General features: G+C 37.8%; 2 protein-coding genes across 2 annotated transcripts; one reads left to right on the forward strand and one right to left on the reverse strand.

Annotated features, from left to right (window-relative positions):
- bhlha15 (basic helix-loop-helix family, member a15) lies at positions 1-3106 on the forward strand. The gene is made up of 2 exons (XM_059532037.1): positions 1-200; positions 1330-3106. Exon 2 carries the CDS (start codon positions 1360-1362, stop codon positions 1912-1914), a length of 555 nt encoding a protein of 184 aa, XP_059388020.1. The 5' UTR covers positions 1-200; positions 1330-1359; the 3' UTR covers positions 1915-3106.
- Positions 3107-3179: 73 nt separating this feature from the next.
- tecpr1a (tectonin beta-propeller repeat containing 1a) lies at positions 3180-21477 on the reverse strand. Its single transcript, XM_059532035.1, has 25 exons — positions 21324-21477; positions 20013-20248; positions 17850-18032; positions 17649-17771; positions 17406-17528; positions 17063-17237; positions 16881-16981; positions 16507-16608; positions 14972-15120; positions 12292-12842; positions 11371-11516; positions 10924-11079; positions 10097-10246; positions 9845-10002; positions 8463-8590; positions 8279-8381; positions 8098-8194; positions 7890-7969; positions 7727-7783; positions 6580-6754; positions 6293-6428; positions 5820-5912; positions 4429-4535; positions 4216-4335; positions 3180-4145 (listed from the first exon to the last, which is right to left on the reverse strand). Exons 2-25 carry the CDS (start codon positions 20235-20237, stop codon positions 3999-4001), a joined length of 3585 nt encoding a protein of 1194 aa, XP_059388018.1. The 5' UTR covers positions 20238-20248; positions 21324-21477; the 3' UTR covers positions 3180-3998.
- Positions 21478-22157: the final 680 nt, after the last annotated feature.

A 22157-nucleotide genomic window follows, 5' to 3' on the forward strand; every position in this document is an offset into this window, starting at 1 on the left:
ACTCGAGACGAAACGGATCCCTCCTTTGATTGGCCACAAAAGCGCTACGTGGACATCGAGCAGCAACAGGTAGAGCGCGTGACCGTCACCGTTATCATTTCATTCTGACTGCGACTGGCAGGAAGACAACTCATTATCGCTATCCGCGACCCTCGCATCGCGCACACATCTCCACGAGTTTGGTGGACATTTATTTCGAGGTAAGCAAAACTTTTTTTCCCGACAGCAGAGATGATTGACAGGTTATAAGACAACGTGTAGATACAATGTACATTTTCGTTGTTCACTTGATTGTGTCAGCACCTAATTCATTATCAACAATTTATTTCATTATCAATAGTGATTTATTTCTTTATTTTCTGACAAAGTCAAAGTTTTACAATTTAGAACATATAACAGTTAAGCAGGGATGAATGACATGCTACTATAGTGTAATTAACTAGGGAATGATATTACACATAGTGTGACCATACGGGCCATTTTCCTGGCCAGGATTTCTAATGTCCAGGTTTTGGCTGTTTGCACTGTGCAGATCGATCGTTGTATCACATTCACGAGAGCAGAGCACACGGCTCCTTATGCTTTCGAACAGCTCTCGCGGTACTTCGGTGTCAGTCAGTGGTCGGTGCGCATCGACTTCAAGTCGAAACACGTGCGCGTATTTGCATCGCTTTGATCGTTTTCTGTAGATCTCACCTTCTCACGCTCCACGATTGGTCGATTATGTACAATACCTGCATGTTATTGGTCAAACTTCGTTGGATATTTTAGCCAAATAAAAATCCTGGCCAGGACGTGTCCCGTATGAATGGCACACATGGCCACCCTAATTACACATTATCTAGAAGAACGTCTTGGAATCAAACCAGTTAGTACATGATGTTCAAACAAGCACTTGAGATGTACTTAGTCCTCATATAACATATAATGTTTAATATCCACTTAATTAAAGCCATTTGTGACCTTGGACCACAAAACCAGTTACATGTATCAATTTTTCGAAATTGAGAATCTGAAAAACTGGAATCTAGGGTTAGACGGCCTTTACATCTGTCAAAATGAAGTCCTTAGCAATGAATATTACTAATCACATTTTTTTTCAGTTTTTATATATTTACAGTAGGAAATTTACAAAATATATTAATGGAACATGATCTCTACATAATGATTTTTGGCATGAAAGAAACATTTTGACCCATACAATGTATTTTTAGCTACTGCTACAAATATACCCTGGTACTTATTGACAGGTTTTTTGGTCCAGGTTCACATATAATGTTATTTTGTATGTTAACTTGCTCCAATCAAATGTGAATGATAATATCCTAGGGCCTACACCAGGGTGTGGGTGAGTCAAGTATGAAGTCCAAAGGAAAGGGGTCAAAGCGTGGCAGACAGTCTTGGGCAGAGCAGGACGACCCAGACTTTATGCTGGAAACAGAGCCTGGTTCCAGCGAGCAGGAGGGTTCAGAGGCATCCGTGAGGCTGGGAGGGACATGGAGAACATTGAGGGGTGAGAGACATGGCGGTTCCCGCGTGGGCACACGTCGCAGACGGCAGCACGGCAGTACTAAGGAACGCAACGTCCGCAGGCTGGAGAGTAACGAGAGAGAGAGGCAGAGGATGCACAAACTCAACAACGCCTTTCAGGCCCTACGGGAGGCCATTCCTCATGTCAAAACAGACAAGAAACTTTCCAAGATCGAGACTCTCACGCTGGCCAAGAACTACATCAAGGCCTTAACCACAATAATCCTGGGCATGTCGAACGCCTGCCTGCCTCACGCCGAGAGTGACATGGAGACTCATGCCTCCCGGCTCCTGCAGTGCTATCAGCAGCATCTACAGGAGGAGGGAGAAGAGGATCTGTCCAACTACCTGAGCCACATTCACAGCTTCAACCAGGGCAGCTAACACACGCTGCCACAGACTCAGTGAGCGCGGTGTAAAAACATGCATGATGACGAATACCAGCTCTGAAGACTAACAAAAGGGTCCATCTGAATAACCCTGAGTTTACAAGCTAAAGGTGGTCCATAAACAGGCTCATTTATGTACAGAATATGCACAGATTATATTGCCCACAAACAATGTGGTGGTTATTTGCCATCATCATTGTTAAATTACTAGCCACTAACTCTTTGGATTATGAAGGGCCACAGTCTGCTGGTCATTAATGTAGTTTACCCAAAAACGTCACAAAAGAAGATGCTTTGCTCATATAGTGAAAGTCAGTGGGGTCCAAAACAACACTAGAGCCCTGATTTTCATAGTATGAACAAAAAATAAATAAAAAAATCTTCATTTGTGTTCCATGAAACAGTCATACAGAACTGGAACGACATGAGGGTGAGTAAAATTATAATTTTTGGGTGAACTATCCATTTAAATGGGTAAGTACTTAATATTAAAAATGCAAAGTTTTGGAGCAAATTTCATATTTATTGAGAGGACACATACCATGCACATATGACACTGAGAGGAGTTTACTGTACTTAAATAATGACACTTTACCCTGTTATTTGTCTACATTTAATCATTTCAAACTATAATATCCTTTTCTTTTTCTAGTGATTTCTCTCATGCCTGCATAAAGTTCTTTATATACAGAAGCAACCATAAATAATGCCCTATAGGATGTCACACAATTAATGCAGTTTCACATTAGGACCGTAAATTACCCATAAATATTCCATATTTATACATCCACATGTACAATATAACTTTGTAGAAGAAGAATAAAACGAACTATTCATCCTAATAAAACCATTTGGAAAGATTTGTTATAAACACTGTTACTTTTTTAAATTTGTGCTGCCTTTAAATGGAATTAAACCACATATATCTCTACGTATAAATTAAATATGCCAACATCCTGAGAAATGTTTCACAACATCGTCTGCACATTTTCAAGTGCAAAAGTAAATATTGCACTCTTTCATCAATGCCAACAGTTAAATAAGTGACTGAACATACACTACCATTCCAAACTTAAAGGTCGGCAAGATTTTAGTTTTTTTTGTTTTAGTATCTTATGCTCACCACTGCTTTTATTTGATCAAAAATAAAAACTTATATATAATTCTGTAATACTCAGTCAGAACTCAAGTAACACTTTCTTATCAGTTTTTTTTCTTTTTTTCTTTGTAGAAACCACAACTTTTTTGTGTGTGTGTGTGTGTGCAGGATTCTTAAAAGGAAGTTCAAGAGTACAGCATTTAGTTTTGAAACTGAAATCCTTCACAATATAAAATCCTTTACTGTCATTTTAGTCAATTGTTTTATATCCTTGCTGGATGGAAGTATTAATTTCTTTAAAAAAATCTTTCTGACCCCAGATTTTGGAACTGTAGTGTATTTGTACAGTACCACTGTGCTGTCTCAGCTTTGAGTAAGAACATAACCAATAACCCAATACAAGCAGATGATGAAAGTATTACAGACTCTTTTATGCTTAAACCGATGCTTAGCGGCACAACAGCCGAACTGTAAGATTCCCAGAAGCAGGTGTTTGTTTAAAAATGTTGTTTGTGTGTGGTGTTCAATATGAAATGCTTGTAGTGTACCTACAGTAGCTTACACTGTGACCTTTTGTATTTCATGCCCCTGAATTCAAATAAAAAATAAAAAAAAGCAACCGGGCAATCGTGATTTTAACACAGACAAATAAATAAACATCAAATGAAAATCCACTAAACAAAAGTACTACGTAAAAAAACAATGACGAATGATGGGAGTGTTAAAAAGGAAGGGGCATTACTGAAAGTGGCCTCAATATCCATGAGAGCCCTCAAAAGGAAAAGACCGCTTTCAAACTAACTCTAAAATGTGAATTCAGCTGAGGCACAATCAAAACCACAGAGTGGTCTGCATGTGCGGGAGCTCAAGTTGCACAATTTCTTAAGTGGGATTGAGTAATTCTGCTATAAACAAAAGAAGCGCTACAGAAGGGTTCAAGGCTACAGTAGACGGTTAGCATAAAGAGATCAGCTGTTTGACTAACAGCCCACTGGGTTTCCGTTCATCTCTGGCTGGCTACTGGTGTGCAGTGGCCGTGTTGCCGTCTGGTTGTCAGTCAGGGATGGCATCAGGATGCGAGGTGCCTCCATGGCATTTCCTCTGACTGTTATATGATCCCATCCACCCTGAAAGAAACAGATGATTTGTAATTTTCTATCTATTCTGCACAGTATTGTTAGTGAGAAGTGAGCTCACCCCAATGCCATAGTCCCACGAGTGTCCTTTGGGCTCCATCGGCAGCACCCCCAGTCGACGACAAACAGTGCCACAGCTCAAACTGTGACTGCCCTGTACCTTATCCGCAATGACCCATACCTTAGGAAAAAACAAACAAATCTGGCATTAAGCAGAGCAGCAAACCTGCAGTAGTAAGACTGCAATAACTAGTTACAAGGAAATGGTCTAGACCTGGTCCAGAGGTCCCACAGACACCTTGCGCACATTATTGGAGATGTGCTCCCATGATGAGCCCTGAGGGTAACTGGGGGTCACACCATGTCTGTACCACAGGTTACCTTCTCATACAAAACCATAAATAGAATCATTGCTATAACAAATGGTCAATTTATATGTGATACTGTATATATACAGTACAGATCAAAAGTTTGGAAACATTAATATTTTTAATGTTTTTGAAAGAAGTTTCTTCTGCTCATCAAGCCTGCATTTATTTGATCAAAAATACAGAAAAAATATGTAAAATTGTGATATATTATTACATTATCACATGATCATTTAGAAATCATTTTAATATGATCATTCATTATCAAAGTTGGAAACAGTTCTGCTGCTTAATATTTTTTCAGAACATGTGATACTTTTTTAGGATACTTTGATGAATAAAAAAGTAAAAAAAAAAAAAAAAAGAAGCTATGTTTTTAAAATATAAATATTTTGTAATAACAATATACACTACTGGTCAGTAATTTGGGGTCAGTAATTTTTTTTCCTTCTTTTTTTTTAAATAAAATCAATACTTTTATTCAGCAAGGATGTGTAAAATTGATAAAAAGTGATGGTAAAGAAAATATATTATTAGAATATATATTATTAGAAATTTTTTATTTTTATTTTGAATAAATGCAGTTCTTTTTAACCTTTTATTCATCAAATATATAAAACAGCAGAACTGTTTCCAACACTCATAATAAATCAGAATATTAGAATGATTTCTAAATGATCATGTGATAGACTGGATGTTACATGTGACACTGAAGGCTGGAGTAATGATGCTGAAAATTCAGCTTTGCATCACAGGAATAAATTATTTTTTTTAAGTATATTCAAATAGAAAACTATTAATTTAAGTTGTAATAATATTTCACAATATTACAGTTTTTTTGTATTTTTGATCAAATAAATGCAGGCTTGATGAGCAGAAGAAACTTCTTTCAAAAACATTAAAAATAGTAATCTGTGTGTGTTTGTGTGTATCATTATAACATTATAATTATATTAGTGCCCTTGTTGAATAGATTTATTAATTTCTTTTTAAATAATCTTAGTGACACCAAATTTAGAGATACAGTTATAATACATTTAGTCTAGCATTAATATTTTTGCAACTTGCTGTAAAATACAGTTTCACTTAATTGTGATCAATTATTGATGTCATGTAATTTCAGTCATTAAGTAAACTACTTTTAGGAGCAATACTGTAGACACGAAGATATACAAACAAATCAGGTTACACATTTTTCCACTGATTAGTAACATCTGTGCTTCCCCACTTTTAAAAAATACTAGTGGCCACTGATTTATTAACAACTTTTTTATCAGTGTGACATGTATAGGTGTACCATTTTCATCCACTGTGTATACAGATGTCCTGCCCACTGACACCTGTTTGAGCTTCTGTCCGGTTGGAGAAGGGATGTGATACCAGCAATCTCCTGCGAACAGATCAAACCTTTCTAATGCTGCTGCAGAAATAGAGGTAATGCTGCAATAGCAGGATGACAGGCATGACTTGCATTAAAATGCAATGTAAGAGACAAATATGTATCGTTGTATTCGATAGAAAAGAGAGTTCTCTGCGCTTCTGTAATCCACAGACAAACTGGTGCAACCAGGGCAGGACAAAACAATTCAAACAAAAGGAATCGCCGGTGCAGCACAGATGTCTACTGATTAAATTATTTATTAAAGGTGCATAACAAAAAATAAATGACTAACGTTTCGATGTGGTTACATCTTCATCAGAGTCCAGTATCGTTGTATTCTCATGGGGTGACACACGTACAGGCTTTGTGATAGAAAGTTTTTCCCTCACCTGCTGGGTTCTGGGCAGACACAGAGCCCCTGTAGAATGCAGAGCCATCTTTAGCAATGGCCCAAACCTGGTGGACGGCACCTATGGAAATCGACTTGAAAGGCTGGTCAGTTCCAACATGTAACCACGATGACCCCTGTGAGCAAGCCATGTTATCAGTCAGGGTTACATAATTCGAGGAAGACTCTCACAATGATAGTGCTGGAGTTTGCGAAGTATCTGCATGGGAACTTCTGAATGCTAAACATATTAGCCAACTTCTAGAAAATAAGGAACTTGTCTCTTACTCCAGGGGTAAGTGAAGTGACACCCAGACGGCACAAGATGTCTCCTTTGTTGCTGATGGCCCACAATGACACCTGTTCCACTGTGCTCTTCGGTCCACAAGGCAGGATTGTGATGTCACTCAAAGGTATAGGCGGGACTTCCTGCCAGGGGCCAGTTGTTGTGAGTTTACACTTTCTAAGGTGGAAGAAGATTGGTGATGGGATTAAAATTTAACAATTACAAAAATGGTTTTAATAAACATTTTAATAATTTTGAGTAAGTCCACCAAAACTGAATACATATTTCTATCTAGGCTACTATACAAAAATACTAAAACAACACTATGTTTTAATATTTTTATTGTCCTTTTCTTCTAGTGCTGTCAAACGATTAATCACAATTAATCGCATCCAAAATAAAAGTTTTTGTTTATGTAATATATGTATGTGTACTGTGTATATATATATATATATATAAATATATATATATATATATATATATATATATAAATACACAGACAGTATGTATATTGAAAATATATGTATATACATTTATATATTTATATTCTTATAAATATATTTAATATATAAACATAACATATTTTTCTTAAATATATACATGCATGTGTTTGTATTTATATATACACATAAATAAACACAGCACACACATATATATCATAAACAAAAACTTTTATTTTGGATGCGATTAATCACACTTAATCGTTTGACAGCACTATTTTTTACTAGTATTTAGTACCCTAGGGCTGTGAAATCGATTAATCGTTGCAACCAAAATACAATAATATGTTTACAAATGTGTGTGTGTGTGTGTGTGTGTGTATACTGTATATACACGTAAATATGTATGTGTATGTATATATACATATAAATATAAAAATTACACACAAATATTATGAAAAACGCTAAATTTAATTTTGAATGCGATTAATCATGATTAATCGATTTGACAGCCCTAATTAACTAAATTATTCCCTCCAAATGCGAATTTCAGTAGGCAAAATGCAAATGATTAATTACCTATGTCATAAAAATAATTGAGTTAAAGTACTTTTCAAAGTATTTATTTCAACACTTTACAGTATAATTTTGTTAACATTAGTTAACTAATATTAGTTAACAGTGAAAAATATTAGTAAGAGCTAGATACCTGGCCCAACGTCTGCGGCGGACAAAGTCCCTCAGTGTTTTATTTCCGTGGTAGGACCTAGAATGGTGAATACATTCAGAAAAATCAAAAAAGTTAGTTAGCTCTCACACCGTACTTTATGTTATAAGATACAGTAGCAATGCTAATAACCAATATGGCTTACGTAGGAAAGTCAGCTGCATACTGCCACCCCTCTCTGTCTGTGCCACCTGGCACAGCATAGTCAATAGTCCAGTCTGAGACCTGCAAAATATTAGGGAGCATTCACACATACAGCGATTTGCAACTATAAAGCAACCATTAAGTCATTCACTGTCAATTGCAGTGACATGTTCTCTATGTATTCGGAAAAAATGCATAACAGCACAAACCCAAGTCCAGTTTGGGGAGGGTGGTTTTGTGTTGTTTTTAGTGCACTCCTTCAGACCTGAGGCATCGCTCCACATATAACGGTCAGTAGGGAGACCCCTGGAGGAGAAACAGTACAGACACAGACACAGCAGTGAGCACACTGAACACTTCTGGATTACAAACATCATGCTCAGTATTAACCTGTTAGTATAACCAGTGACAGGATTCCAGCGCTGGTTCTCATAGATATAAACACATTTCACATCAGTCTGTGTGTAGATGTTATCTGTACTGCTTGCCAAACCTGTGTGTGTGAAACAAATACATTATGTGACTAAAATGCATGTAAAATACCGATTGGTTTGGAAAGAGGAGATGGATTTACCCTGGAAGAAGCCTCCTCCATAGCCTCCTGTGTGGACCCAGGCAGTGTGGTCATAGCCAATCCCCCACACCACACCAAGACTGTTAGACTCAATAATACGCAAATGCCCTCCAACTTGACGCCAGAACCTGCTCATGATGACAACTATTGTAGTTTTTTTCTAAATAAGTCATATTTCCATAATGACTATTTATGACCTGCTATAAGGAACAACAGCAAGAAAACAGACAAATATAACATTTATTAAGATATGCTTGTTTAAAAGTTTGGGATCAGTAAGATTTCATAAAGAAATCAATACACTTAATCGATAAGGATGCAAACTAATAGAGACTTGTACATTGTTACAAAGGATCTCTTTTCCATATAAATGCTTTCTATCAAAGAATGCTGAAAAAAATAGTAGTTTCCAAAAATATTAAAACAGCTGTAGAAAATCTCTGCAGAAAATTCAGCGTTAACATCACAGGATATATATGCCATTTTAAAATATAATTAGGAAACAGTTATTTTAAAATGAACTATTTAAATGAAATATTATTAGTAATATTATTCCACATTATTACTGTTTTTTTTAATCAAATAAACCCAGCTCCTAGTGAGCATAAGTGACTTCTTTCAAAAACATTAAAAAAAGTCTCACTGGCCCCAAACTTTAAAAGGGAGTTCTTGAATGAGGGGCTCTTTTGACCTCTTCAAACTCTTTTATTTATGTTAAACATTTATCACATGGTTTTGACCGCGGAAGTGGCGCGGAACGGAAAATTACGCGCGGTCCGGCGCCTGCCTGTTCACACCAGGGTCGACAAACGCATTTGATCAGTTATTGTTTATTCAGAGCACATCATGGGTAAGTAAATAACCCCATAAAATGAATACACCATGTTTCTGTAACTAAGAAGTTATGAAGTTAACCATGTGTGTGGGCGTGTGTTTTTTTGTTTTTTTTATATCTTTCTAGTGTGTTTAGATACACAAATATGACAAAAAATATATTTGTCACTAGCGGTATTTTAATTTGAAAATTGCTTATATTTTGACAATTGACCAGATTGTCTCGTGTTTCTTGGTGTGACTTCCTGCCGGAATTGACGCGGATCGTTTGCGGCTTGCGCAAAAAATAGACCAGACGCCGAAACTGGCGCTTCACGGCGCGGGTCGGCCGTGGCGCTCCGCGTCTGGTGTGAACGACACCATAGGTTAACATGGGCACCGAAAGGAAGCGGCCTCCGTTCCGCGCTGCTTCCGCGTCGCTTCGGCATCCGGTGTGAACCAGGCCTAATACATCCTTTAAGTAGCTAGCTTAAGGTACAGATTAAGGAAGAATCACTTATTTACATCAAACTTGTTCCCATAAAATCAATCAATCATCTCATACTTACATCTGATCACACGGTGTAGGGTAGGGAGATGCCTCTAGTTCTTTTGTGGGCTCGCTCACAAAGATGTCACCTTTACAGGTGACCGACCAGATGGCTTGTTTCGAGGGTGGGCCCTGAATACCTCTAGAGTCACAGCAGGACACACTGAGCAGAGCCAGCTGAAAGGATGAACGAAAAAACTGTCAATCAAACAGCAGAGTGCGCTGCAAGTCGTTGAGAATCAGTTTCCCATGATTAATGTTCTCTCCTCACCCAGTCGTGCATCTCCAGCTCTGTGGCCGCAGCCAGGCGCATGGGCCACCTCTGTTTGGTTCGCTCTGCTGTATAGATGGCAAATGTGTGTTTGGAGTCATTCAGTACTGGCACCAGGATTGTCACTTCGTTAATGAACACGTGGAGATACTGGACAGAGAAAAGAGCAGAAAAAACACATGAATTTGGTTGAATTTAGACCACATAAAATCACTTTACAAGCACAGATTTTTTGTTCAATATTTTTGAAAAAAAAGTCTCTATTGCTCATCAAGGCTGCATTTATTTGATGATTATTTTTTTATTTGACAAAAATAGAAAAACAGTAATATTGTTTTAGATTAATAAAATGCAAAATATCTGTTTTTCTTCTTATTGTCATTTTGAAAAATGGCTGTGCTTAATACTTATTGCGGAAACTGAAAAAAGAATAAAGTTCATTCAGTAAGTATAGCATTTATTTGAATTATAAATCTTTAGTATAATTACATATCTTTACATCTTTAAATTTTATGCCGCTTGCTAAATAAAACTATTACATTTTTAAAATAAAATCTTACAGACTCCAAACATTTGATCAGTGGTGTATTTCCAACAGAAAGTAATCAAGGTTTTTTACCGTTTTTAAATAGCAAATAAGCTTTAGATTAGTTTCTAGCTACAGCTTAAATAATGTGGCATCAATATTTAGTCAGTTTTCCCAGTAGAGAAAAGCTGAACGTGTGGCAAAAATAGATTTGATCAACTTTTAGCAGTACACTAACCTTAATAGATAGCATCAATGCTAATAAACCACAATTTTGATTCTATAAAGGATGTGAGATTACCTTCTTTTCATCATTAAATGTGTAGTAGATAAACAGAATCCCATCCTTGTTACCCTCCACTCCTGAAAACTGCTCCAGTGCAAACTGAACATCCACCCACTTATGTGGTTTCCAGTCTCGCCACCACTGCATGGTGCCCTTCTTCACCCACACAGACTGTGAAAAAGACAGGATTCAGGGTGGATCATTTATCAAATTATATGAATTTTGAAGGTTTGAGACAAAAAAAAATCATTTTCTAGAGGTAACTCCTCGGTTTTACCAAGCTGAGGGCCACTGTTTCTGTTGCTCTGACTATTGATCTAACTCTTGGAGCATTTGTATGGACACTTACTGTTGATATGTAAGTGACAGTCTGGATATAATTTAAAAACAGATAAATGACAAAACTGCTTAGTATTCCCGAAAACATCAGATGAGGTAAACAGTTTTGTGTGTGAGCACTACCTGTTCAATGGCCTGCTCAAAATGCATGAAATTCTCCATTTCTCTCTTGGAGCGCTCGCTGAGCTGCTCAAATATCTGTTTACGCCATGCTGCCGTTTGAGCAGGTGTAATGGAGAGAGACATGGCCTGCATGGAGGAGTTCAGGGCTGAGGAGACAATCACATTTGATACGGTCAAGGACAAAGTGAATCATCAAATTCAATTACACAGATGGCAATAGGGCTGCACAATATTGGGAATATACTATATACAAATACGATATTTCCTGCAAAACTAAAAAAAAAAAAAAAGGGTTAAAGATTTATACTCAGATTTATTTTATTTTTTTTGAGTGTAAAATCCTTTTAGGGCCGAATGGTTTAGGAATTTTTTTTAAATATGGCTTTTTATATTTAAATTTACCAACTCTTTCTGCACTTTCCATATTTCAAAAGGCACATTACCACTGTTTTAGAACAATTGAATATTACTATAAAATATCTTTATTTTTATTTTTATAATTTTTATTTTGATTATTATGAAATAAAAATATTAAACATTAAAAATATATATTTTAACAATAATTACAGTACTAATATTTGCATTCTAATTTCTTTATTTTCAAATGGTAAACCACTGGGTTTTCTTTTGATAGTTTGCCTGCAAATAAAAATCTGTGCTGCGGGTTTCATACTGGAACTTGGCACTGTGTGTTGATTTACAGACATGTAGCCCATGATATCAGCATCTCAGAACGGCTCGATTCACAGTAAATGAACCAAGCTGTTTTTAGAAACTTAAACAACACTTAAATGCAGCACTTCACTTGAAACCGGCAATGCATATTTTCAGTTAGTTGAATCTTGACAATTGCACCAAACCATATCACAATATCGATTTTGTTTCAATACGTCATGCAGCCCAACATGATACCCAACTGACCTGTGGATATAGATGTGTTGAACCAGTTGAGTTGTGTGTGACACTCAACCAAACATCCCCCACCGCTAACCCAGGCCCATTTTGGATGTTCATCTGGCCCGTAAGGCTCCTCTAGGGCCAAGTTATAGGTGGCTACGGAGGACAGGCTGCTGGTTTCAGCTGCGTCTCCTCCAGGTCCAGATGTGAGGTGCGTCTGGGCTTCCTCTAGGTCCACATTGCTCCATTGAGGATCCACTCCACCTGATTGGCTAGGAGACAGAACCTGGGCTGGGGAAGCCCTGTCCTCCAACTCTTTTTCTGGGTGATCTTCCTCAGGAATAGATGGGCCAGCTGGGGGCACGTCACGGCGACTAATTTGGCCTTCACGGTCAGACACAAGCTCAGAGATGAAGCTATCACTGGTCACTTTGGGGATGCGTGGTTTAGGGGCGTCTCTTATCTCAGGTGTTGGGACTACTTCACCCCCAGCTCTCTCAGTCTCAGGGTCTGCATCACTCAACACTGATGCCTGGGACTGCAGACGCACCTCACCACCAAAGAAACAACCAGCACTGTAAGTGTAGAGACACCAACTGTTAACATGTACAACACCAGGAGTTTGGAACCACTACGACATGTTATATTTTTGTAAAAAAATAAAAATAAAAAAAAGAAGTAAAAAAACATTGCATTTCATGAAAAATATAAATATTAATCCGATCACATAAGACAACAAATCTTTTAAACTCTTATGCCACATCGTCTTTTTCCGTTTCTGAATTATTGACTACACTTGCAATACTGAAGTCTACTTTTGGTTTTAAAGAAACTCATTTCTCTAGAAATTGATCATGCTGTGACAAAGCAACTTGATCTTATTCATTCTTCTGGACAGATGAGCGACGGTGGCTGTTGGTAACAGGATGTAGCCGTGTCAAGCAACATGACAATGCTGAGAATTTTTTGCTGAATTCACCAAAAGCAGAATATTAATTTTAATTATTTTAAAATATTAGCAATATATGTAATTTGCAAAAGAATGTCTAAAGAAAAGTCTACTGATAACATACAGTCGTGGCCAAAAGTTTTGAGAATTACATAAATATTGGAAATTGGAAAAGTTGCTGCTTAAGTTTTTATAATAGCAATTTGCATCTACTCCAGAATGTTATGAAGAGTGATCAGATGAATTGCATAGTCCTTCTTTGCCATGAAAATTAACTTAATCCCAAAAAAACCTTTCCACTGCATTTAATTGATGTCATTAAAGGACCTGCTGAGATCATTTCAGTAATCGTCTTGTTAACTCAGGTGAGAATGTTGACGAGCACAAGGCTGGAGATCATTATGTCAGGCTGATTGGGTTAGAATGGCAGACTTGACATGTTAAAAGGAGGGTGATGCTTGAAATCATTGTTCTTCCATTGTTAACCATGGTGACCTGCAAAGAAACGCGTGCAGCCATCATTGCGTTGCATAAAAATGGCTTCACAGGCAAGGATATTGTGACTACTAAGATTGCACCTAAATCAACAATTTATAGGATCATCAATAATTTCTAGGAAAGAGGTTCAATTCTTGTAAAGAAGGCTTCGGGGCATCCAAGAAAGTCCAGCAAGCGCCAGGATCGTCTCCTAAAGAGGATTCAGCTGCGGGATCGGAGTGCCACCAGTGCAGAGCTTGCTCAGGAATGGGAGCAGGCAGGTGTGAGCGCATCTGCACGCACAGTGAGGCGAAGACTTTTGGAAGATGGCCTGGTGTCAAGAAGGGCAGCAAAGAAGCCACTTCTCTCCAAAAAAAACATCAGGGACAGATTGATCTTCTGCAGAAAGTATAGTGAATGGACTGGCGCAAAGTCATATTCTCCGATGACTGGCGCAAAGTCATATTCTCAGATGAAGCCCCTTTCCGATTGTTTGGGGAATCTGGAAAAAGGCTTGTCCGGAGAAGAAAAGGTGAGCGCTACCATCAGTCCTGTGTCATGCCAAAAGTAAAGCATCCTGACACCATTCATGTGTGGGGTTGCTTCTCATCCAAGGGAGTGGGCTCACTCACAATTCTGCCCAAAAACACAGCCATGAATAAAGAATGGTACCAAAACACCCTCCAACAGCAACTTCTTCCAACAATCCAACAACAGTTTGGTGAAGAACAATGCATTTTCCAGCACGATGGAGCATAAGGCAAAAGTGATAACTAAGTGGCTCGGGGATCAGAATGTTGAAATTTTGGGTCCATGGCCTGGAAACCTCCCAGATCTTAATCCCATTGAGAACTTGTGGTCAATCCTCAAGAGGTGGGTGGACAAACAAAAACCCACTAATTCTGACAAACTCCAAGAAGTGATTATGAAAGAATGGGTTGCTATCAGTCAGGATTTGGCCCAGAAGCTGATTGAGAGCATGCCCAGTCGAATTGCAGAGTTCCTGAAAAAGAAGGGCCAACACTGCAAATACTGACTCTTTGCATAAATATCATGTAATTGTCGATAAAAGCCTTTGAAACCTATGAAGTGCTTGTAATTATATTTCAGTACATCACTGAAACAAAGATCTAAAAGCAGTTTAGCAGCAAACTTTTTGAAAACTAATATTTATGTAATTCTCAAGACTTTTGGCCACGACTGTACAACAAAAACTAGGAATGTCGCAATTAGGAAATGCAAACTGATCACAATGTGAACAATGTGAAGTCCTCAAACCTCTGAAGGCTGCTTGCGCTGGCGCTAGAGTGGGAACGTTCACTATCTCTGGGTACAGACACAACTTTCCAGGCCTTCCCACTCAGCTCACTGGCAGTCACACCTTGGCGGAAATATACTGCCCGGTCTTCAAAACCAATAGCCCACACCTGAGCACAGACACACATCAAATGATCTTCACAGATCGCAGTGTCATAACTGCTGGATTGGTTCTCGCTAGAAACATATACAGTGTCGTGAAAAGGTTTGTGCCCCCTTCCTGTATATTTGTCACACTTAAACGATTCAGATCATCAAACAAATGAATCAAGAAATCACTTAAATAGAACCTGTCTGACAAAGTGAAGCATGCTTAAAGAGCAACACATCATGCCGCGATCTAAAGAAATTCAAGAGCAGATGAGAAACAAAATAGTTGACATGTATCAGTCTGGAAAGGCTTATGAATAGTGCTGTGTTCGTCACAGAGCTTTGATGATATGAGTATCGAAACAGCTGGTCCTGTATTGATATTGTGGCACATGTGCAGCAAAGGACTGCGCTTAATTTGAATACAAGAACACGATTTAAAATGGAGTAGAAAAGTGCAAGGTTTCTAAAAAATATTGAATGAATAGAGCATAATATAATCAATACATGGAACCATGAATTCTGCACTCTATCAGAAAATCCTAAAGGAGAATATCCGGCCGTCAGTTTGTGACCTCAAGCTCAAGCGCACTTGGGTTATGCAGCAGGACAATGATCCCAAACATATCAGCAAATTCACCACTGAATGGCTCAAGAAAAACAAAATTAAGGTTTTGGAGTGGCCAAGTCAAAGTCCGGACATAAATTTGATTGAGATGCTGTGGCATGACCCTAAAAAATCCATTCATGCCTGAAAACCCTCCAATGTTACGGAAATGAAAACAATTCTGCAAAGAAGAGTTGGCCAAAATTCCTCCACAGTGGTGTGTTGCAGTTGTTGCTTCAAAGGGTGGCACAACCAGTTATTAGATTTACTTCTTCACGTAGTGCCAGGCAGGTTTGGACAGCTTATTTTCTGTTAATAAATGAAATCATTATTTCAAAACTGCATTTTGAATTCACCTGGGTTATCTTTGTGTAATATGAAAATTTGTTTTATGATCTGAACCATTCAAGTGTGACAAATATGCCAAAAACTTTAAAAGACAGGAAGGGGGCAAAAACCTTATCACGCAACTGTATTCGGATTAATTAATATCTATGACATAATATCTGGTATTTTAACACCCTGATATTTGTACATTTGTGTGTAATGTTTCACGCAGGAAAAAAAATTTTATGCCACATTTTCATTCATAAAATGTATTTATTGCATTGATTAAGGCATTGATCTATATGAAAGCTTCTGGGTTAAGCCTTCAAAAGATTTTAGTAGCCAAGATTCTTTATTCTGCTGTTTTCTGCTTTTTGTGTTGAAATATGTACCACAGGTACAAATGTAAAAAGTACATCAGAGACAGAAATGAATGAGATAAACCAAAGAGGAAACACTACTAATCTCTGACCTGATCATTGAGCCCCACGTTGATCATGACCATCTCTCCAACCATACCTATCCAACCTGAGCCACAAGGATTATGAGAATTCACACCCCGTCTAAACCAGACCTAATAAAAATAAAGAGATGTGGAAAAACAAGATAAATACAAGTACTCGTTTCTTTCATTTTTTTTTAACTCTCCTGTATGTAAAGAAAATATTAAATGTTAAAAATGCAGCACCATATCTAGTATAGGCAATATAATATGAATGATAATATAATTTATCATTAAAAATATTAATACATTGGAGAATTAATATAAATCCTTTTTATTAGTGGTCTCAGATTTTGGAACCCCATTGTATGTGCAAGTGTATATTCAATTAAAACATGACTTACTTTATGATCTTTAGTGACAGCCCACACTACATTCACACCAACAGCTACGTGTACGACCCCCACACCAGGGCTTGGTGACTCCACCGTGACCCATGATGACCCTGTGATTACATCAATATTATCAAATGTCTATCATCTACCTAATTTTTTTTTGTGTGTGTGTACTTCACCACTACACTCACCTTTCAGGCAATCTCTGCCAATGCCCTCTCTGACCAGCAGATGACCCTCCCACAGGACAGCCCACACCAGGTCACCTGGGCCGCAGCTGATCTGCACGACCTCCCCTGGTACGGGCACCTCCTCCCAAACGGAGCCCTCGGGACTATGATGCTTGATGCCACAGCGGAACCACACCTGCTCGAAAGCACAAAAAAATTCATCTTTACCTGGATAAATGGAAATTCATCTGAGTTCCAAGAATAACACTCAACAGCTTTGTTAGAACTGAAAAATGAATCGATTCTAAAAGCATGGGGTGTTGTTGGACACTGTATGTAAGCCTGGAACGAACAGAGCTCTGACCTTTCCCTGCAGAGAGACCGCCCACAGTGCCAAACACCCTCTGGGCTCCTCAGTGATCTCCCAACCGCCACAAGTGATGTCATTAAACGGGTCAGGAAGAGACTCAGTCTGCTCTGAGGGGATCTGCACTCACATATAAAATTCAAGGACACACAGATACATTTTTCCATCAACATTAAAGAGAAACGATTAAGATAAGGTATACTGTATAATTGCTTTTAAGACCTTTGTGCTGTTACACACCTTGACCCAAGTGTCCTGTGCCTTGTACCTTCTGTACCGTATCCATCTGCGACGACGCACACAAGAGTTCCATTTTTTGTCTTTCGTGTAAGTGGCTGGAAAATCAATAGCATATGTCCATCCCTGAAAACACACAGAATATCAGATATGGCAAACACAAGTGAAAGCTCTTTTTGTGGTTTTGAAGATGTCAATACTGACCCCTTTCTCTGTGGGCTCTCCTCCAAAGTTTTCATCCACGTACCAGTCCGCCTCCCACTCCCAGTTCTCAGAGGGCAGCTGGAAGTCACCCAGAGGCTGGTGCTTCAGCCCTGTGACATCACTCCACTGCCAGCGGTCACTGGGCAACAGCCGGTCAGAGAAGCCATCAACAGGGTTCCACCTCTGCCAGGGAACACGTGATACGTGAGTCTCATTTGATAATCAATGCTCTAGAGTTAATGAAAAGTGAAAACTGATGAATTTACAATAAAACATGTGCAAATTTTTAGGCATGGACTCTTTCATACTTTCATACTGTTTTGTGAAGAGTAAGTATTTGAATGATTCTTAAAATCCAATGTGGTGTATTTTTATACACCTTGAATATATGTAAGTGAATAAATCCCAATATTTAAAAAATATATAATAATAAAAGGTAACTATATTATATAGTGTTCCTCTAGCTCAATTGGTAGAGCATTGCATTATCAAGCGCAAGGTTGTGGGTTCGCTTCCCCGGGAACACATGATAGGTAAAAATTGATAGCCTGAATGCACTGTAAGTCACTTTGGATAAAAGCGTCTGCTAAACGCATAAAAAAAAAAAAAAAATATATATATATATATATATACATAAATTCTAATGTCCTATGTTAAGCAAGGACACATTAAATTGGGACAGTAAAGACATTTTATAATGTTACAAAAGATTTATATTTAAAATAAAAGCATTCATCAAAGAAACCTGAAAAGAAATCTGTTTACACAAAATTATTAGGCAGCTAAGCTGTAAGAAATACAATAATATTAAATTGATTAGATTAGAATGATGTGACATTAAATACTAGAATATTGAAAATTCCACTTTGCCATCTTTCATTTTTTCATTCTAACATTTTTAAAAATCTTGACATGACAGTGACCTAACATAAAAGGTCAAAGTATCTGAAATATTAATGTTAATCTTTAACATTTACTAATACATTATTCAAATTAAAAGTTGTATCTGTTAACATCAGTATTTGTGAACTAATGTTTACAAAGATTAATTAATACTGTAACAAGTGTATTTCTCATTGCTAATGTTAGGTAATACATTACCTAATGTTACCTAAAGTTTATTGTAAAGCACTACCTTAGTCTGAGATGTACGGAGCTAATTAATTTGTTCCCTCAATGTACTAAAACGTGCACACGATTAGTATTGTGTTCCCTCGATTTAATATTTCGTTCACTCGATTTATAAATTGTGTGCACGATTTATTAATTCGTTCCCTCGATTTGCTAAATCGTGCGCACGATTAGTATTGTGTTCCCTCGATTTAATATTTCGTTCACTCGATTTATAAATTGTGTGCACGATTTATTAATTCGTTCCCTCGATTTGCTAAATCGTGCGCACGATTTAGCAAATCGAGGGAACACAATAGTAAATCGAAGGAACGCAATAGTAATCATGTTCACGTTTTAGTACACCGAGGGAACGAATTAGTAAATCATGCTCACAATTGATTTATTTTTTCTTGCATGTCATGCGTGAGGCTCCGTAGAGATGACAGGGCTTTGCAGATGATCACATAATCAAGTGCCTCCGTCAGTTCATGTTCAAAGGAGAGTAAACGAGGACCAAAGAAATGTGCACAGTTGCACATATGCAGTTTGTTGTGGAGAACATTATCTAGCGCAAAGTTTGGTCCGGATTCAGTTCCAAGACTTAGGTTTCATTTGGGATATCCAATAATTTTTAAAGACTGATTTGTTTCAATATTTGTTTCAATATTTTCAAATTCAACTTATTCAATTTTAAAATTAAACACTATTTTCACACACGTGCATTTTACTATTATGCCGTTACATCGTAAACATAAATATGGATGGGACTAACTGAAACTGAGGAATAATCATGGACCCTTTTCACAAGATTGTATGTATTGATAAAAAAGAAAAGAAAAACTGTACATACATTTATAACACTTTGTCTCATATCACCTTTTCATCAAATTACAAAAACACTAGTTAACTGTAATGTGTGTATTTGTGGTACTTTCCCATTCACTGCTCTCGAAGTTTACATGGATATAATTTCCTGTGTATACTTTTTTCTGCTTTTTTGTCAAACCCTATAACGATGATTTAACAGATTTTTTTTACTATTGAGCACACCTGGTTTTCATATGTCTCCTCTTGGTAGCGGATGGGCACCTCGCTGGCATGGACGCACAGATAAATGTTGTGGTCACAGGCAATGCCCCAGCAGCACTGCTGTACAGCCGCAACACGCTTGAACTCCAAGTGGGCATCGCGACAATGCTCCCACTGCTGACCCGAAGTAGAGAGGCTATAAACCCTGCCGTACACATCAACAGCCCACAGGAGGGAGCTCGGCATGATGCACCCTGCTACAAGAGACAAGACAGATATCTGCAGATAAACAAACACCTCACCATCAGTTTATGGCTACAAAGTTAATTGCTCTCAAATGAAGCAGAATTTCCTGCCTATACTTAGTTTTTTTGCTTTGAAAGTAGATCTGCAGTCACCTGATTCTCATTACTGTTCCTCATGCTGCCAAAAACCTTACTGATATGCTGAAAGAGACCTGTTGACAACTGTTATTTTTTTGCCTTCTAAACTGTAAATGAAACCTATGATATCAGCAATACACAAAAAACTCTATAAAGTGCCAAATAATTCACAGATCACCCTTACAGAACACTGCTGGTGTGGTACCATGTGAAGCATAATTCATTATGAGATTGTAATTCCATTCAACCTGAATCATTAAGTTTGTTTATTACTATATCAACATAGCATTGCAAGGTAACGTTACCTTACAAAAAGCCATCATAGTACTATAACAAAGATATATATATATATATATATACGTTCAAAACGTTACTAAGCAACTGATTAAGGAAAGAACAATCATATATATTTTGATATTGAGTGTTGTTGAACGCTTGTTTGTTGGTGCAGGTAATTCCAGAATGCTAACTACGTTACCTATCAGATGCTAACGTTACCAACACTGTATTTATCCTACCGTAGTTAGGTTTAGGAATGGGGTAGAACAGTTGTACATGTCAATTAAGCCTCGCATCTTATTAATATCATGCTGGAAGATAAATCTGATTTTAGCACTTTTCGCTATCGAATTATGCGATTAATGGGATTTAAGTTAACGTTAGCAAAATCTGACAGGCTAGCACAAATCGTCAGAACACCGGGAAGTACGCTAGCTAGCAACAACAACACATAAGAAACAAACCCGTGGAGTACTTGACAATAGCATATCATCTGCACAATAAATAAATAAATAAACTACGACATTTTGAAATGAATGACTGCAGCTGCCTGTCTTCCGCAGTGACAGGTGTATGTACGTTACATTACAACAGAAGGTAATTATCCTTGCAGTTTATGCATCTCCAGTATAGTTGACAGTATATATCAGCTTCATCCAGCGTTACATACCTTTTCTGTGTCAGGGTGTAAGCACTTAGCTTATGTTGTCATTTTGAGATCATTCGTCTTTGCAAAATCTGCCTGTGATTTGCACGATGTTGACAGACCAGAGATCCTAAACAGGAAGTGTCAGGAATGTTGCATTGGCAGTATTGGCCCGGTTAGAGGCGCCAATAACTCGTTAAAAGAAAATTGGAAGGTAGTGGTTGTTACCATGGTGCACTCGAAGAGTATACAGCCACCATGGCCAAAAGTTTTGGCAGTGAGAAAAATAGCTGTTGTGGTGTTCATTCACATTGTTTCTAGATTATTGTGTAGAGTGATCAGATGCATTTAAAATAATAGCTAAAAGCTTAACTGGCCAAATAATTTACTCAAATAAACTTCACTGTTTTTTGTTCCTGACACAAAATGACCAACTAACATTAATTGACTAATCATATCAGCTGCACATGTGAAAGTGTGAATAAGTACTAGTCAGGTAAAATCTCTTTCATTAATTTAATTAGATTAAGAGCAGACAGATTGCTATAAAAGGAGGGGAGAAGTGCTTTCAATCATTGTGTTCTTGTTAGCAATGGTTACCTCCAAAGGAACATGTGCAGCCATCATCGCTTTGCATCAAAATGTCCTCACATGGAAGGAAATTGCTACAAATTATATTACACCTGAAAGAACCATTTTTCAGATCATCAAGAACTTCAAGGAGATTCGACTGCTGTGAAGAAGTCTTCAGAACATCCCAGAGTGTCCAGCAAGCAAGTGCCAGGACTATCTCCTCCTGAGGGGTCAGCTACTGAGTCATGTCACCAGCAGTGCAGAGCTTGCTCAGGAATGACAGCA

Source organism: Carassius carassius, chromosome 40 (assembly GCF_963082965.1).
Source record: "Carassius carassius chromosome 40, fCarCar2.1, whole genome shotgun sequence".
In the NCBI taxonomy this organism is placed as follows: domain Eukaryota; kingdom Metazoa; phylum Chordata; class Actinopteri; order Cypriniformes; family Cyprinidae; genus Carassius; species Carassius carassius.

Excerpts from the sequence above, each read along its gene's own strand:
- tecpr1a (XM_059532035.1), bottom strand. The coding sequence starts at position 20,237 with ATGCCGAGCTCCCTCCTGTGGGCTGTTGATGTGTACGGCAGGGTTTAT. Across the intron at positions 16,982-17,062 it reads TGGCAGAGATTGCCTGAAAG|GGTCATCATGGGTCACGGTG; the intron begins GTGAGTGTAGTG and ends ATGTAATCACAG. Across the intron at positions 6,755-7,726 it reads CGCCGCAGACGTTGGGCCAG|AAAGTGTAAACTCACAACAA; the intron begins GTATCTAGCTCT and ends CTTCCACCTTAG.
- bhlha15 (XM_059532037.1), top strand. The coding sequence starts at position 1,360 with ATGAAGTCCAAAGGAAAGGGGTCAAAGCGTGGCAGACAGTCTTGGGCA.